The following is a 19,503-nucleotide window of genomic DNA, read 5'->3' on the forward strand; positions in this document are numbered from 1 at the left end:
TAAAACGCCAAATTTCCGTGCAATAATGGTACCGCTTTCAGCACCTAAAATCTGAAACAAGCATACCACCAGGGAAGTTAGAGGAACTGCAGTCTGCTCACATAATTTGTAATAAAAACCTCTTTGCCATTCTGAAGCTTCCCTCCAACCACTTTGCATATTCTTTTATATATACTGTGATTCTGTACTTGCCAAATGTGCTGCAGAAATCTCCCTCCACGGAGTCTGGCTGCAACCATTTTAACTGTGGGCCTGTTCACTTCCTGGATTTACAGAGGCACACCTCCAGCTCTGCAGCTCTCATTGGCCCTCTGACTCACCCCCCTCCCTTCCTGGCAACTCTCGCAAGAGAGAGAGAGCTGTAAATGATGTCATAAGCCTCATCTTCATCCAGGTTTGTTACACGAGAGACTCTGCTGTCTCCTGATTGGCTGAGACACACAGCAGGCGCCATTGGATCCCGCTGCTGTCAGTCAGTGAGCCAATGAGGGGAGAGAGGGGGCAGAGCTGAGCCATGGCTCTATATCTGAATGGACACACAGAGCAGCAGCTCGGGTGCCCCCATAGCGAGCTGCTTGCTGTGGGGGAAGGAGGGAGGGGCCGGGAGGATCAGGGCTGCTCTGTGCAAAATTGCTGCACAGAGCAGGCAGGTATAACATGTTTGTTATTTTTAAACAAGAAAAATTAGACTTTAGTATCTCATTGTAAATGTAATTGTCAACACTATAGAGATCTCACAAGATGTTTTTCATATTTTTATTCATGTGCAATATTGCGCCCTTGCCCCGTGCACGCCATAGGCGTCTGCTGTTCCTGCCTCACCTATTTCCATCTGTCGTCACGCAACATTCTGCTTTGCTCTTTCAGTTCTATCACGCCTGCGATCAGCCCGGAGTGACTGTCATGTGTATCATGGACTACGACACGCTACAGTTCTGCGACTTCTTTGGCTCTGTCGTCGCCATCTGGGTGACCATCCTGTGTATGGCCAGGCTAAAAAAGCCAGTTAAATATGTAAGTAGTAAATAAATGGTCTTTTGTGTGTACGACTCCTGAGATGTAAGACATTGGTTTTGGGTTAATTTTATTTTTTGCTTTTAGAAGCCCAATTAAAGCTTTAATTTTTATCACCGCAATGCAGTTATATACAGTATTCGGTGTTTGTCTTAGACTTTTTAATGTAGTGTTGTGCTGCCCTCTGCTGGCAGCACTCTGAAGAGACACTCAATCCATAACTCCGCTCTACCAGAACCTGCACTGACGGTTCAGATTCACAAACCCGCTCACTGCAGCTATCGACACAACTCCCCCCAACCCCCCCTCCCCAAGAATTTTTTTGTTTAAATTTATATATATATATATATATATATATATATAATATTATATTTATTTATTATTTTTTCTGTCTGCCTCCAGTGACATCATGGCGGCTCCTCCTACTGCGGTGTGGGAGGGGCATTCTTCCAGGACTGAGCAGCACTCGCATAATGACATGTGAGCTCAGCTTAGTCCTGGAGTACTGTGAGCCCAATTTCCATGATCATGTGCCCCCCTTGGGGGTGTAAACGACAAGCTGGGCTCACAGGAAATTGGCAAAATGACTTAACTGACCTTTTACCCAAAGAGGACTCGAGGAGGAAGTCGAGGGCAGCGCTAAAGTAGCGAGGATACGTCAAATTATTTTTTTCATATACAGGAAAATGAAATGGGGGGGGGGGGGGTGTTTAAAAAAATAAAATAAAATAGTTGGATTTTTTTAACTGCTCTTGGGGACAGGCATGCTGTACGTTTTGGTGTCAATGCTGACCTTTTGTTTCTAAAAATGCTGTTTGCTTGGCTGTAATGTTAATCCATCTGATTTCTGAGTCACTGGCTCGACCCAAGGATGCAAATCCCCGGCCCAGCTTATTCTGGGTCACTAAGCCCTTGTACACACGGTCGGGACTACGTTCACGCTAGTAGCCAATAGCTTTGGTGTAGGAATTTGATCTGAGCATGTGTGGCACTTTGTCCGATCGGAATTCTCTACACATGATCGGAGTATGTCCGATCGGAGCATTTTGTCGGAAAATTTTACCAACAAGTTGGAAAACTTGGTCTGTCATAGACCACACACAGTCGGAATATCCAACAAAACGGTCCGATCGGACACATTCCGTCGGAATCTCCGACCGTGTGTACAAGGGCTAAGACTGCATTCACGTGGTGTTTTTAAGGCGTTTGAGAGTTTGTGCGTTTTTGAGTGTTTTCGTTAATTTTTAAAGCATTTTTGAGCTTTGGTGTTTTTTAATTGGCGAAATTGGAGAAACGTATCATCTATTTCATCATTTGTTGCTATGTTTTTCAGCTTTTTTTAAATCGACTTTTACTGATTATTTTTTTTTTAGGTTAGGGGTTAATTTTATTTATTTTGTTAAGTTGGGGGTTAATATTAGGGTTAGAATTGTGGTTAGGGGTTAAGGAATAGGGTTAACGGTTGGGGTTAGAGTTCTTTCACTTATTAAAATGTGTTTTTTTTTTTGTTTTTTTGGGGGGTTTTTTTGTCAGGGGTTAACGATTAGGGTTTAAAGGTTAGGGGTTAATTTACTTGTTTACTTATTTATTTTGTTAGGTTAGGAGTTAATATTAGGATTAGGGTTAACAGTTGGTTTTATTTAATGACTTTATTTGTTTGTTTATTTTTTTTGTGCTTTTTTTAAGGTGTTCACGGTTAAGCCCCACGCACACTATCAGATTTTCTGCTGATTTTTTTGTTTCCTTCAGATTTACCAAAACCATATAATATGAGGTCAAACCTTAGGAGTTTCAATTTGTATGCAATCAGGCAGACCCTTGTACTACTTGGTTTTGGTAAATCTGAAGACAAAAATCAGCAGAAAATCTAAAAGTGTGTATGGGGCTTTAGTTTAAAGGTTATGTTAGAGTAGGGGGGTTCATTCATTTACTTATTTATTTTGTTAAATTAGGGGTTAATATTGGGGTTAGGATTAGGGTTAATGGTTGGGGTTAGTTTTTTATTTATTTATTTTTTTCTATATTGCATTTGTGCGGAAAAACTCTTAAAACAGCATGGAAAAAAATGCACTAAAACTCTTGAATCAATCATTTTTCATGCATTTCTATGGAACAAAAATGCTGGAAAAACACCAATCTGCCTGGTTCGAGCTACAAAACAAGCTCCAGAGCTTCAGACATTTGGCATCAGGTGACTTGGAGTGGAGATGTGAACCAACTTCATAGAGATTAATTAATGTGTGTTTTTTTTTTTTTGTTTGTTTTTTTTTTTCCTCCTCCAGCGTTTTGGAGCTTCGAGCTTCAGTCTACAAAACGCTGACGTGCGAATGGGGCCTAAGGGTGGGGTCACTAAGCATTTTCACAAGAGGGTCAGCCCCGTATTTTTCCTATGAAAGCTTTTCCTTTAAAAAAAATTGGTGTATATTGAATTATGTTCTTCCTGTTTCAGGTGCTCTTCATGCTGGGATCTCTGGTGATCGCAATGTCTATGCAACTTGATCGGCGAGGAATTTGGAACATGCTGGGGCCGTGTCTGTTTGCTCTGATAATCCTGATCATCGCTTGGGTAAGGGCAATGTGTGACCTACTAAAAGGTGTTTGTTTTTTTTTTTTTTTCTTTCATTTCTCCCTTTTTTTTTTTTTTTTTTTTCTATTTTCCTGTTGATTTTTCTTACTTTGCATATTTTTTGCCACAGATACAGTTTTGAATTCCTCACCTTTTTGCTTTTATGTGGTGTGAGTTTTTTTTGTTATTCATCCGGATAAGGATAGATTGATTGCAGTTTAGCAGCTGTGTAATAGGACCACCAAAACAGTGCAGAAGAGCTGCCAAACCTAAAGGCTAAAGCATCATGCTCAAGTAATGACTCTTTTTCCATTGATTGAAGATCTGTGCCCAGTGTCTATTATATATATATATATATATATATATATATATATATATAATTATATAAAAAAAAAATTTTTTTTTTTTTTAAGATGTAGGCTCTATAGCATTTATCCAGCACCTGGCCGTACTACTTGTATAATCATCAACCTTGAACTTCTATAAAAAAGAAGTCTGGTCTCAGGCTGGTCTGCTGGCTGCATGCTTGTTCCAGGCAGTCATTCAGTTGATGAAATAAAGACCAGGCTGACAGCCTCAGAGACTCCACCTTTAAAGGAGATGTATGGTCAAAGCTTTTTAGGCCCTACTTTTCCTATGGATCACAGGAGTGCACTTTGTTCTGCACTCCCGTGACCCGTATTCAGACGACAGCGGGCTAAAGTCTGCTGTCAGTTGACCTCACTCAGCCGGTCCATTTGGAGAGATCCTGACTTTAATGTTGGGATCCACCCAGATGCATGATCGGCAGATGGCTCCACCTCTCTGTGAGACGCTGAGAGCCTGAGCCAGCCCCTGTTGCCCCCTCCACAGCCCAGCGCTCCATTAAGCTCTGGAGGGGTAGAGCAGAGAGCCGGTGACTGACGTTCACCGGCTCTCTGCTCACTGAAGACCAAGAACTGAGCACTCAGCGGTCTTTGATCGCTCAGTTCTTGGTCTAGAGACTGTTGGGGACCGATGCAGCATCAGATCGATGTTGCATCCACCTATGTGAGTAGGTAGGTTTGTTTTATTTAATTGCTGCACTTCTCTTTTAAAACAAGTGAGCCTAGGCAGCTCCAATATTCAACACCCAAAAACCCAACCCTGGCATCTAAAAAAACAAACAAAAAAAAACGATCCCTTGCAGTGGCGCTGTGTCTGCGCTGCAGAAGGTATGTACCTGATGTGGCCCTCCCCCACGCTCTGGCAGTGGACTGTGCCTCATGTCCAGTACAGGGCTATGGATCCTGCTTTGGTCTTGATGATGTCAGGACCCTTGACTGCTGGGGCATGCGGGAAAAGAAGCTGAAGGGAGGAGCAGCGGATCAATTAAGGAAACCTTCTTTTTTGTTCTCCTAGACCGGTGGTCTCCAAACTGCAGCCCAGGGGCCAGATGGGGCCCTTTGCTTGCTTTTGTCTGACTCTTACGTCACTATTTCATTCACTGACACCAATGAAGGGCACAATTCTTCCAACGACATCAATGTATGAGGCACAATTCCTACTGACATCAATGATGGAGCACAGTTCCTCCGAATGACGCCAACAATGGGGCCCACTGACACCAATGATGGGGGATTGTTTACTCCCACCAAAGCTGGGACATTTTGTACTCCCAATGGCTACAGTCCAGCCCTGTTAAAGTCTGAAGGACAGTTAACTGGCCCTTTGTTTTAAATAGTTTAGAGACCCCTGCCTAGACCAAAACGAGCAATTAACCCTTACAGTGCAGGCACAGCCCCACTACAAGGGATCTTTTTTTTTTTTTTTTTTTTTTTTTTTTACTTGAGCCTTAAAAAGAATTACTATTGAAGTGAAAGGAAAGATGAGATGAATGTTTGTTTACATTATTCCCATATGTATCATCAGCTCCATTTCCACTCATATTACTCTGGTACAATTCAGGAAACAATGTTCCTCACGTTCCCTTAAAGCTGGAGCTTTTACCATAAACATCTGTTTGGAGGTGACCTCTAGTGGAGGTAGATGGAAGTACAGGCTGTCTGATCTTCCATCTCTTCTGACAGTCCAAGTCTTTTCCCTAATGAACAAACTGGGAAAAAAGCAACTTTTATTCAAGAGCTTTTCATTACAGTACGTGGTGACTCTGCCTTGGCCACTCCACTTTCCATCACACAGTAAGACCCCTTTCACACTGGGGCTTTTTTCAGTAGTACGTTAAAAAAAAGTCCTGCAAGCAGCATCTTTGGAGCGGTGAATACACCGCTCCTGCCCATGGAAATGAATGGGCACCGCTGCCGAATCGCCTGCAAGGCGCTTTGGCAGCTGCGTTACACAGGTGAATTTAACCCTTTATACGGCCGCAGGCTGGGGGGTTAAATGCGCCGCTAAAATGACATTAAAGCGCCACTAAAACTTGCAGCGTTTTACCATCTATGCCTGTCCATCCCAGTGTGAAAGGGGTCCAACTGTGTCTATAATTTTCAACAGGCATTACTTAACCACTTGGCGCTCGCCCACAGTACTTTGACTGCGAGCAGGCGGCAGCTGCAGGCACTGCGACGTACCAGTATGTTGCAGTGCACTTGCGCACCCCCTAGGGTATGCAGTGGTGCAATCCCGTGACAGCTGTGTCCGGTGGATACAGTGAATTACTGTGCTTGGTACCTAGCTACTGCGAGTGGCCGGAGGTATAGTGATTGGCTATGATTGGTCATAGAGATCACATGATTACAATGTAAACAAAACGGTAATGAATGGCTTCCATTCACGACTGTTTTGCTTACTATTGTAATGCTGTGATTGGCCCACAGCAATCACATGGTACCTGGGTCATTTACAGCACCCTGTACCATGTGATTAGCTGTAGCCAAGCACAGTTCACAATAGTAAGCAAGCTGTCATGAATGAAAGCTATTCATGACCACTAAAACTGTGATCACTGTTATAAATGTTAATGGTTTAAAATAAATAAATAAATAGCCGCCCTACCACCAACTCTCCCCTAAAATATTTCCGTTTTTTTTTTTTCTCTCCATTGCAGACCTGGAGAGGAGTCCGACGTCGTCACTGTTATCCTCCAAGCTGGCAGCGATGGGTCTTCTTCCTATTACCCGGAGTAGCCCTGGCCTTGACAGCCATTTCAGTCTACGTCTTTGCTGAGACCAACGCCAACTACTACTACACCCACAGCCTGTGGCACGTCATGGTGGCCGCTAGTGTGGCCTTTCTGCTGCCGCCCCGGGAAAGAAATGCAAATACGTGGAGTTGGTCGCAAATGCTGGACTGTGGATACAAGATCTGTAAAGAGGACAGGGAGGAGTTGTATGTGGTCACATGACCCTTTTTTTAATTTTTTTTTTTTGCTAAATTCCAAACATTGACGCCAGTCACTTTAAATGAGTGCTTTTGCACTTTAATCACTGTTTTTCTTTTGTGTTTTATAGTAGAGCGGTGCAAAAATATATATATAAAGGGGGGGAAAAAAACAAAAACACAACACAGGGAATTGACGTACTTTCTATTTAATACAAACTCTGTCGGAAGAAGGCCACTATCCAGTTTTATTCTTAACCTCCGTGAGGGAATAGAGACTGCAAAGTTCTGATTTTCCAGATCAACTGAGAATTTTCTTCTCTGGTTTATGGAGATCGGTGCTGGAGAACCTTCTGTGAATCGCACACAACTCCATACAGAACACTGTTATTTATTTTTACGTTATTATTATTTTTTTGCCATTCCATCTTTCTTGTACTTTTATGCAATTTAAATATTTTAAGGACCTAAAGCTGAATTCCAGGCACACCGTTAAATCCACCATTGAAACATTAAATGGGAGCTGGTTTTCCTGCCAATGGATTTGTGATTCTGTCCAGCAAATCTTGAGATTAAAAGAGATGTATGGGTTTGGGGGTTTTTCCTCCATCATACTTACCTAGGTGAATTCAGCAGTGGTCCGTTGCTGCATCTGTCTCCCAGCGCCACTACACTGAGAACCGAGCGATCGAACACCACTGATGGCTCGGTTCTCACAGCTCCCTGAGCAGAGAGCTGCTGACTGTCAATCAGCATCTCTCCTCTCTGCTCCTCCACGCTCACTGGCGTGCTGGGCTGTGGAGGGGCGGGAGCGCCCATCTCAGGCTCTCAGCATTTCGCTGAGAGGCTGAGATGGATATCAGTCCAGGCACCTGGTGGATCCCGACTTCCATTGTCGGGATAACGCGGTGCCTGGGCTGATTTCTGTGGCGTCAGCAGAGAGCGCACATCAGTCCACTCTCTGCTGAAAACTGGTTACAGGAGTGCAAAAAGAATTGCACTCCTGTGACCCATAGGAGAAGCCCAGCCAAACAAGCTTAGGCTGGACTTCTCCTTTTTAACCCAGCCAATTCAGACAGCATTGCTGGGGACCTAACTTTTCTCTGCTGCAGTTTAGTGATGTAGCCTTTGCACCTACAGTTTGTGATTTTGTCCAGCAAATTTATTGAGATTAATTTAGCCAATCCAGACAGCTTTGTTGGTGACCTGACTTTTCTTTGCTGCAGTTTATTGACGCTGCTTGGTTACCTCTCTGATGAGTTTGTGATTCTGTCCAGCAAATCTTGAGATTCATTTAGCCAATCCTGACAGCTTTGCTGGTGACCTGACTCTCTTCTTTGCTGCAGTTTATTGACGTTAGTCTGGTTACCTCACTGATCAGTTTGTGATTCTGTCCAGCAAATCTTGAGATTAATTTAGCCAAGCTAGACCGCATTACTGGCCACCTGACTTTTGTCTGCTGCAGTGTAGTGACGTTAGCCTGGTCACCTCTCCACCCACAGTCTGTGATTGAATAGCCAAAGCAGTATGTAAACAATTAAAGTGCCACAGGTATATACTGAGTCCAGTAAAGGTTTATTTATCTTGACAACAGGTATAGCCAACATTTTGTGGGCATTCAACTCCCCCTTCATCAGGGCTTGAGTGCCGACACTTATGGGGATATACTGGACAGTAAGGATTAGCATAATATCAATATTCGTGGCTTAGGTTGTCAGACTGGTGTCGTGACTTTAGTGAAGGGTGATACAACACCTCCTCGCTGCCTGTCAAATGCTCTGATGAGTAACCTGGATGCAGATCACTCTTCAAAGAGCAAAGCAAGTGTGAAGGAGCCCTAAAAGTAATGTCTCCTATCCCAGCTGTTAATACCTGATGAAGGGGTAATTGCGGACCCATTAAACACGTAGATCATACGTTCTGAACTGCTGTCAAGCTGAATAAACTTTTACTGGACTTGGTATATACCAGTGGTGCCCTCCTCCTTTTAAATACCATTTTGACTACTTCATGGACTCTTAGAGATACCCGAGCTGACAGAACTGCCTTTAGGAATTCTACATTTAAAGTGATTGTAAACTTTCCATATACCCAATGAAGTTACTGGCCTCAGGTGATACAGAGATGAAACAAATCTTCTTACATAAGTTGTACCTGTTTATCTATAGTCGCCTGTCCCCTACATCCTTTCAAAGTGTAGAATTTACACATGATCTCCCAGCTCTGAAAAGATTGGAGTAAAGAGACACCCCCCCCCCCCTTCACACAGGAGCAGAGCTGAGGCTGTCAATTTTCTGGGGCTTCTTCCCCTGTCACCAGGGTTATGCTTTATTCATATTTCATGTCCTGAGGGTTACAACCACTTTAAGCTAATCTGCACCTATCATCAGGTCTAGCACTTCACCAACACACCACTTTACACTTGTGATTGGGTAGTGGAAGAACAGCGGGAGATACATGAGGCCATTTCTCAGCTTTCTTGTCCTTTTAATGTACACATCCAATATGTAATTAAATATGCCATCAGCTCTCCTCCTTAGCCCACTAATACACAAAGCTCTCCCGTCCCCCATGCCAGCCCATGGCTATGCCCCCCTGCACATGTGTGTAGCCCAAAGGCGTAACAAGAACCTTCAGGGCCCTGGTGCAAAAAAACATGAAGGGAATACCCCCAGCCCCCCCCCCCACTCGGTTCCTGTGGCCCTTTACTCCCGTGACATGTTGCCATGCCCTGTTTACCTCCCTATGGCTGAAGGGCAGCGGGCAGGTCCCCCATAGTGGCAGAATGAGCAGGCAGACCCTCCCCACAGTGGCGGAACTCCAGGGCCCTGAAACAAGTGTGACTGCTGTGACCCTGGTAGTTCCGCCACTGGTGAGGGAGGGCAGGGGGCAAGGCACAGCTCAGTGTTTTGTGTACTGAAGGGACATTTAAAATTAAGTGAACATGTGCTTCAAGCATGAGGCTTGTCATACTGATCAGCTCATTGGCACCAAGTGCCATCCCTACCTTGCCAGTCAGAGAGTCAGCGTATTGGAAGGAGATATTATAAACGACAGATTCCAGTACTTCTGCTAGTTTCATTTCTTTTATTGAGTATATAACCACATTCATTGGTGGATTTTACACTGGCCTGGAGTTCAGCTTTAAGAAAAAAATAGCTTTTTGGCTGCATGTCTTGATGCCTTAATTAGATAATTAGATTCAGTGACCACTGAATGTGCAGAAATCGAATCTGATATGCATGACCAAGATCCAGATGATCCAAATGATTGGAGGTGCGAAGTAGTAATTTTATTTTTTTAAATGCAGAAACGATGCAATAAGATGCGGGAGACACTCCGGGTCGGGTGGCGGGGTTGTTTGAGATTAAAGATCTCCAAGAACTATTGACATTTCTTATAAAGATATTTTATTTATATGTAAAGGGGAAAAAAAACTCAACTCCAGGAGTGCAGATTTGAATCTTGGCTTTTTTTTGGGCATTTCATAGCTGGACTGGTCTGGACCAGCATACAAATGAAGGTCCCATGATGCCGTGGGAGCTTTCCCTGCCTTGCTCCTGCAGAAGCTGATCTGTCAGGAGGGTGAGCTCAGACGTTATAAGGCCTCTTGCACATGGACACCACAGTTTTAGGCATTTAAGCGTTTTTTTATTTTTTATTTACTGACCTAAAAGCAGCCCATTGTTTGTTTTTATGGACCTGTACACACCGGCGAGTAAACGTGCGCTGCCTATAAATCAGTTTAAAATGAAATCCAAAAATCATTGCTGGACAGTATTTTACGCATTGATATTTACTTATTTCAGGTATTTCTATAGCGCCGTCAATTTACGCAGCACTTTACACATATATTGCGCATTCACTTCAGTCCCTGCCCGCAAGGAGCTTACAATCTAAGATCCCTAACTCGTATACATATATTAGGGCCAATTTAGACAGGAGACAATTTAACTTACCAGAGTGTGGGAGGAAACCCACGCAGGCGCAGGGAGAACATGCAAACTCCAGGCAGGTAGTGCTGTGATTGAGATTTGAACAGACGACCCTAAATATTCACATATATTTGCGTATGACACAACCCAAGAAAAGCTAAAATAATTTGTACGCACGTGTATGCCAGGGCTGCACGATTCATCATTTAAAAAATCATAACCTCGATTCAATCACAATCTTAAAGTGAAGTTGCACACAAAAAAAAAAATCATTAATATTCCTAAAAAAAAAACATTTTTAGAAAACATTTGGAATTTTTTTTTACTTTCCTCTAAATGCCTGTTGCTAGGGGGTCCCTCGTAGTCTGCCTCCTTCAGTGCCTGGTCTGGTGACCTCACTTCCCCTCGGCACAGGAAGGGCTCAGCTCTGCCCCTCCCTCCTGTCAAGCATCTGGGACAGGTGACAGGTCCCAGATGACTGCGCGGCCACTCACGGCGTGGGGCGCTGCTCGCAAATGTGCATCGGGTGCCTGGCTGTGAAGCCCACACTTACAATGCTGGTGCCGCCAAACAGAGAGGGGCGACAAGCAGAGCTTCGATCCCCCGCATCGCTGGACCCTGGGACAGGTAAGTGTCCGATTTTATTAAAATTCAGCAGCTGCAGTATTTGTAGCTGCTGACTTTTTTTAATTGGGCACCCCGCTTTAATCCAGCATTTCCACGATTCATGTAACAAGTGCAGAGCCATTCTCTGCTCACAGCTGTCAACAATGTTTTTCAACAACATTGCTCAGCAGTGAAAGAGAAATAAAAAGAATCATTTGTATCTTCTGTTCTTTTAGACATCAAAGGGATGAACTTCGGTCTGCAAATGAGATCAGTTCAACCACTTAAAGCGGAATTCCACCCAAAAGCGCAACTCTAGCTTATATGCTTCCTACCCCCGTCCGGTGCCACATTTGGCACCTTTCGGGGGGGGAGTTATGGGGGATCTGTTTTTCACAGGTCACCTTCCCCACTCCCGGAGATGGGCCGCGGTCTGATCTCCTGGAAGTTCAGCCCCCTCCTCCTCCTTACCCCTCCGCCAGGCCAATTAGCGCAGCACAGTTTGCACATGCGCAGTAGGGAACAAGTAGTGAAGCCGAAAGTCTTCATTGCCTGGTTCCCTTACCAGGAAAGGTGGTGGCAGCACCCATGAGTCGAGCCAAAGATAGTTTGGGGTGCCAGCATCATGGGCTCCCCGGACAGATGAGTGCCCTATTATTAAAAGTCAGCAGCTACAGTATTTGTAGCTGCTGACTTTTATTTTGATTTTTTTTTACCCAGGCTGGACCTTCTCTTTAAAGACCTAAGCTTTTTTTTTTTTAACACTTGTTGCATACAATCAGTGTTTTTTGCTAGAAAATTACTTTGAACCCCCAAATGTTAATATATAAATCTGATATATATAATATATATATACACACACACACACACGATTTATATAGCGACAACAGTTTACGCAGCTCTTTGCAATGTAGAGGGGGGACAGCACAATTACAGTTCAATACAGAAGGTACAGTAGGGCCCCGCTCGTAGAGCTTGCATTCTAAAGGGAGGGGGTTGTGATACAAAAGGTAATAGATGTGGGGAATGATTTGATGGGGGGTGTATATGTATGTATGATAGAGATATCTCTATCTGAGACCCTAGAGAATAAAACGGCGGTGGTTGCAATATTTTATGTCACACTATTTGTGCAGAGGTCTCAAATGCAATTTTTTTGGGGAAAAAATACACTTCAATTCATGAAAAAAAAAAAAAGAAACGCTAAAGTTGGCCCAATTTTTTTGTATAATGTGAAAGATGATGTTACACTGAGAATCGTGATCTTTATTCTAAGCCAAAAATCTTGACTCTCATTTTATCCAGATTCGTGCAGCTCTAATATATGCATACAAAGGCGCAAATACACATATTTTATTATACAGCCCATCCTGGCAATTTTCTGCCATGAATCTGATGTTCATACATACACTGATGTAGTGCCATCAGATATTCCTAGCAGAAAGTTCTCGTGTAAAAACGTGAGGATGGGCTGTATAGTACATGTGCAAATGTGTGGTTGTGTACAGTTTAAAAACTCTTCTAGCTTTTTTTTTTTTTTTTTTTTTAATCAAGGGGGTGAGCCATACCTGCATGAATAACTGACCCGCAACTGAGTTTTGCTTAGCTTTTTTTCAGGTCCAAATTCAGCCAAAAATTTGGGCTGAAAGCGGACCTGAAACGGTGAACGGGGACGCCTGTTGTGCACCGTTTCAGGTCCGCTTTCAGCCCAAATTTTTGGCTGAATTTGGACCTGAAAAGGACCAAATGACCCACATGAAATGCTGGGGTGACGTATTCTTTAAGAACAATGGGCTGCATCTCGGTCAGTAAAAAAACAAAATGCCTAAAAGACGTGACATCCATGCGCAAGAGCTCCTTGGTGTATTTTTAGCTTTGGATTATATCCAGAGCTGTTCTAGTATTGCAGGGAAAGTGAGTGAACCCTTGTGCCCGTTATGATTTTGGGGTTTAGCAGCTCCTCATTTTTAATCCTCCTGTATTCTAATGACATCGGAGTTCCTTCTTGAAAGCTAATGTGTGGCTATGCTGAAGATCTAAAACTGGTGCTACCTTTGCAGAGTAGGTGCTTTCAGGGGTCCTCATCGGGGCACTTTAAATTTCCTATACACCAAGCTACTCTGCTCAAAAGCCCCCCCCCCCCTCACATTTTAGTGAGGCCTCCCATCCACAGCAGTGAGCTCAAACCTTGGCACCCCAGATGTTTAGGAACTACATTTCCCATGATGCTCATGCACTCTGCAGTGTAGTTGAGCATCATGGGAAATGTAGATCCAAAACATCTGGGGTGCCAAGGTTCACCATCACTGGCCTTTAGCAATGGATGGAAGGTGGGAATGTCCAGGCAGGGATTGCAGGAGATTGTGGCCATTTTGCATATGAGCGCCCTGGTTTTCAGCACTGTAAAATCGCATAAGCTCACAGAGCACCACTCCAAATGCCGATGTTATTGATCAAGTGATCCACAGGTGAATAGGGTGCTGGATTAAGAATGCTCCATCCAGAAAATCCTGTAATTACAATGAAGGAATGCCGCACACTGACAGCTCTGACTGTACAAGATGTGAAGAGCTGTAAAAGCAGCCCTGAACTCCGGCTCCTCCCAATAACCACACCGCCTACGTGTTTCGCCCAGGTGTGCTGTCACTGTGCGGCATTCCTTTATCATTTACTAGTTTTCTGCACATTTCACAAAACCTGATGTGCAAACCGCTGATGGTAGTAGCTGCTTTGCCAAATGGTCATCTGTTTTATATGGTTTGTATAGACACAGGTTCACTTAAAAGGGTCCATCCACTTCCAAATTGTATTTCAGTTATGGAGTTTGGTCAACTGTTGCCACCTTGTCTCTCTCGGGGGGGGGGGGGGGTCCAGAAATGAGTTCTTCATATGAGGCTTCTTTAAGACTGGTAATAAGGCTGCTGTGTTCAGGTGAGGTAAAAATCGACATCTGGATGGCCGTATGCAAATCAGAGATTAAGCCCGGGTCCGGACCCCAACGCAACTTCAGAACAACTTGCATGCGACTTATTTAACAGAAGTTAATGCAAGTCGGACCAAAAGTAGCACAGGAACCTTTTTCTAAGTCGGAGCGACTCAAGTCACGCCAATTTAGAACTGTTCCATTGCACAGAATGGGGTCCGACTTCTGATGCGACAAGTGCTCTAAAATCGGAGTGATTGTTGCATCAGTATGACCTGGGCCTTAGCTGCGGTCAGAATCACCGGCCCTGGACGCAAAAATTTTTGGGGCTTTTTTGCCTTTTTATTTTCACCTGACAAACCTGCAACTAACACACTTTTAGCTTGATGGCTACGCTCATTTCTCCATTGTATCTATGAAGGGTGCCTGGATTGTGACACAGGCTGCACTTCTGATATGCAGGAAATTTGTCCTCCACACTTAAGCCCTGCATATTGTGTCACCACCTTAGTTGAGTAGGTGCAGAAGCCAGACAGTGGTCCGTCCTCGCCCCAAACTAATTGAAGATTTTTGGTTGAAGCCAAGACCCCATCCAGGACCTCCTTTTAATGCTTTTCACCCAAAACTGGGCTTAACCCCTTGTTATCTGCATGATACATCTGTGATGCTGCAACATGTAGACTTTAATGCCCACAGGCAGCACATAAGCATTGCTGGGCGCCCAATTTTTCTGTGTTGACTAGATATTAGTATCCGGCAGGACCGGCTCCCTATCATGTGACCTCCAATCAAAGTGGTCACATGATCGCCAACCTTTCTGTCCCCCAGGCATTCCGATTTTTTTTTTTTTTATTTTTTTTTTAAAGGTACACCAGGGCAGGAAGGGGTTAATTTTAGTCTCCACAGCAGTGACCAGTTTAAGGTGAAACGTGTTGGCGGAGGTTTTCCCAAATGGGGCTCTTGTGTTGCTAATCCAGAACAACAAACGCTTAATTTATGAAGGATTTCATGGCATGCTGTCATCTTCTTTACGTTGGACTTCAAGCATGTCTGGTGTCTGCCTTGGTTCATCGCCATGACCTGGTGGGTTGATGCGTCTAGTAGTTTAAACAACAAATGGAAGATTCTTCATGATTTCTGGTAAAGTGGTTACAAACCCTTCCATATACCCAGTGCAGGGACTATTCTCAGGTGATACACAGAGATGAAACAAATCTTCCTACATAAGTTGTACTCGTTTATCTGCAGTATTGTCTTCTCTACAGCCTTCAAAGTGCAGAATTATAAAGCTGTTGAAAAAAAGGAGGCGGAGAGCTGAAGTTGTACTCTGCAGGGCTCTTAGAGCTGATTGGAGGGAAGAGACAAACCCACCTCCACACAGCACACAGAGCTGAGGCTGTCAATCAGCTGGAGGCCCCTTGCCTGTCACCATTTTTCTTCTTGGTGTCAGAAGTGACTAATACTGATAGAAGAATGAAGCAGCAGAGAGAAACATCTTGGTGCTCTGGATTGAGACACGTACACACTAGAGAGGGATCTACTTTGCTCATATTTTATGTCTGAGGTTTACAACCACTTTAAACTCACAGGATATGACAAGAACACTACATTTCAGGCAGGATCAACAGGCATTCTGTATTTGCTGAAAATGTTCTTGGTCAGAAAAAAGAAAACGAATGCAGCCACCACGTGTATAGCCTGGGGAAGCTGCAATATATTTTAGTCCTGGGTTTAGATCCAGTCTAAGTCTGTGTTCACAATAGAGCACGGAGCGGCTCACAGCAGGAGTCCGGTGCGTCTCCATTCACTGTATCGGGTCCCATTTCAGCCCGAATTTTGACCAGAATTTGGACCTGAAACTGACCAAAAGACTGAAGACTCCTGTGCAATTCGCACCGGAGCCGCAAAAATGTGTGAACTGGCACCATAGACAGCCGGTCACCATTTCCTGCTATGCAAATTGGATGCGGAGAAAGCCTGCATCCAATTTGCAATAGTGTGAACCCAGCCTTAAGCCACACTGTAATGGTCAGAGTAGGTGTGCAGACCTTGGAGCCTAAACTACCAACCACTCAAATCTCATTATTGGCTGGAACAGCCCTTCCAAATGTTTTATTCAGTTTCCTCATTGAAATTATGAAGTCCAGTGACCGGTAGCAGCCAGTCAGCGAATTTATGTTTAAAGTATAACTAAAGGCAAAACTTTATTTTTGGATAGAGTGGGGAGGGATTAGAACCCTTGTTGGGTGTTTTATTGCTGCCTGTGCTCCCATTTGGGAAATCATCCTATTTTGTTCTGGTGACTTATCAGTGAATGTGAAAGAGTCCCAAATTTTGGGTTGTTAATATAGCAAGAAAAAGATGGAAAATCTTCTAAGGGGGACACTAGTTCTCAGCTGTCCACAGCAGCGTGGAAGGCAACCCTCCCCCAAACCTGGGGGTGTTTGCAGCCTGTCACCTCGGGAGGGACGGGGGGGGGGGGGGGATGCAGCTGGGGTCCCACCAGTGCTCTGAGATCCAGTTTTCCTCTCTCCCATTCTCCTCCTGCGTGACCATAGAAAGGGATAGGAGGAGTGGTGCTAGGAGAAGGGGAGCAGGCGCCCCCTGGTGGTTAGATGGTGACAGTGCAGGTTGTGCTGCTCCTCTCTGCCTACTGCCAACCTCCAACAGGCTAAGAACTGGCACTGGTTCAGGGCTTGGGGACCCCTGCTAGTTTTTGGTGACAACCAGAGATTCCCTTACTTTGGAGGGATTACCTCTCGCTTCCTATTTTGGCAATAGAACGGGAAGTAAAGGGAGGTCTCCCCAGTGGTACACACATGACAAAACACTGATGGGGTTATAACCCTCCCTTTATACAAAATGGGGAAAATAAAGGTTTTGCCTTCGGTTTTAATGTAAAGTGTAGTCTGAATAATAAAATCTGGTTGCTATGGGTGTGGATTGTATCTTATTCAACTCTGAACCATAGACCTTTGATAAGCAATATGGGAGTAATACATACAGCAAGTTCTATGATTTTGTTTTGTTTTTTTACTTGAAACTTTGCAATTGAGTCTTTTCAAATTCAACCAAAGAATAAAGAATTGAAAGTACTGCACAGAGTCTTTGTTGTGTTGTCCTGTCACATGGATCCATTATAAAGTGTCCTTCACCTCTGTACCTTGTGGGTGCATTGTATGCATGGAGTGTGTTTCCATTAAATCTGACCTCCGGCCTTCCCTTCAGTCTTGCACAATTGTACAGGTTCCTCTCCCTGAACTGAAACTGCTCACTCTGATTTCACTGCACACTGTGAGCTTCTCACAATGTGCATTAGAAGCTGCAGCAGGTTAGAGCCTGCCTCATTTCCTAGCCAACCTGACTGTCCCTAGTCCGCACCCTTCATTCATTGCGTTTCAGTCCTTTCAATCATGAAGGTTCAGCATCACATGTGGTGTTATCCTAGGGCTGTTATCCATATGAATGGTCCTAATAGGAACACCGACTCTTCCAGACACCCACCTATCAAGGAATTTTGATATTTGCATAACTCCTCCCAAGGAGTTGTGCAGTCCACTGCTTTAATCGGCTGAGGGTTCTTGAGAGCAGTACTGATCATGGTTGGTGGAAGGGGATCAGCAGGATGCTGTACGTTGCTTTCTGAACAGATCGCAGCACCTGCTGACCCCTTCCACCAGCCATGATCAGTACTGCTCTCAAGAACCCTCAGCCCTGATTAAAGCAGTGGACTGCACAACTCCTTGGGAGGAGTTATGCAAATATCAAATTCCTTGATAGGTGGGTGTCTGGAAGAGTCGGTGTTCCTATTAGGACTATTCATATGGATAACAGCCCTAGGATAACACCACATGTGATGCTGAACCTTCATGATTGAAAGGACTGAAACGCAATGAATGAAGGGTGCGGACTAGGGACAGTCAGGCTGGAAGTCCCCAAGGTAGGCAGGCCTATCTTCCCCTCTATGCTCCTATACCCCCAACACAGGGGGAGCTGTAGGAGGAAAGGAATAGGAGGGTCCTGTGAGTGAAGGTGAGGAAATGGGTGGGGTGGGAGTGATTCCAGAGATGAGAAGGCATGGGGGACAACGGAGAGGGGAGGAACAAAAAAAGGAACGCAGGGACGGATAGGAAAATAAAAAGGAAGAGGAAGGAGGGGAAAAAAAGGACAGTATAATTGGGAGTAGCACCATCTGCCATCCCCGTCTCCATCTGCAGGCACCAATCTAGGGAAACTACCCCCATGGTAGAGCAAGTAGGCATCAAAAGTACAAAAGGGGACCTAATGGCAACTCCGGTGCCCTGCCAGGTTTCAGTTGCCATTCCCGCAAGAATGTTTGTTACGATGGACAACCCTGAAAAAAGGTCCAGGATGCCCTAGTATGAGAGAATTTAGAAATATTATTTTGTGATGTGTAGATCGCTCGTCCATCCTCGCTATGCGAGTAATACATTGAAGCCATCCCTGCATGGAAGGAGGACAAGTTGACTTCCAGCATACTAAGATGCAAAGCCTAGCAACGCTAATCAAATGCATAGCAACAGATTTGTAAGGGCCAGAAAGGAACAAAGCAATGTTGGAAGACTCCCCAGCTCTGCCAGCCTCTGAAAGCACCCTCTATGGAAAAAATGATTGGCCAACACCTCTGTGTAAGGCTATTCAGCAGCCTTTGGGTAGTCTGGGGGAGAAGTCCAGATTTCCTATGACGGGTGATAGGGCAAAGTTTAGAGGACATCGCGTAAGAGTCACAAGCTCTGTCAAAGGTGTATATAGTGGCCCCTTTTCTGGGGAACCGGGGTGCCAAGCTCCCGTCAAGCCCTGAAACCAAATGTTCCAAGCCAGCCCACCCTTTGCAGCGAGTGTGTAGTGCCAGACTCTATTGAATGTCTTCTCCGTATCCATCGCAAGGAAGAATCCTTCCTGCCGGTTAGAGATAAGCTAATGATGCAAGTCCAGGGCCTTTATGGTGTTATCCCTGGCCTCTGCCAGTGACAAACCCAACTTGATCAAGGCCAATCCAAGCTGGTATGTGGTAACCATTCCAGCATGCATCATTTTAAAGAGTGACATGTTGGGTATCTGTTTGCTCACCATTAGTGATGGACGAACGTTTCGCCCGGCGGTCGTTTCGCGGCGAATTTCCGACATTCGCGGTCCGCACG

At 44.5% G+C, this 19,503-nt stretch overlaps 1 protein-coding gene across 1 annotated transcript in view; it reads left to right on the top strand.

Annotated features, from left to right (window-relative positions):
• PGAP6 (post-GPI attachment to proteins 6) overlaps positions 1 to 17,436 on the top strand; it is an 84,453-nt gene extending 67,017 nt beyond the window's left edge. Inside the window, exons 11-13 of the mRNA XM_077449485.1 lie at positions 868 to 1,014; positions 3,464 to 3,580; positions 6,606 to 17,436. Coding sequence (XP_077305611.1) covers positions 868 to 1,014; positions 3,464 to 3,580; positions 6,606 to 6,902 — 561 coding nt within the window. The 3' untranslated portion in view covers positions 6,903 to 17,436. The remainder of the gene's footprint in view (positions 1 to 867; positions 1,015 to 3,463; positions 3,581 to 6,605) is intronic.
• Positions 17,437 to 19,503: the final 2,067 nt, after the last annotated feature.

This window comes from Lithobates pipiens, unplaced genomic scaffold, assembly GCF_037356315.1.
Source record: "Lithobates pipiens isolate NorthernLeopardFrog02 unplaced genomic scaffold, aLitPip1_a1.2 Scaffold_22, whole genome shotgun sequence".
Lineage (NCBI taxonomy): Eukaryota > Metazoa > Chordata > Amphibia > Anura > Ranidae > Lithobates > Lithobates pipiens.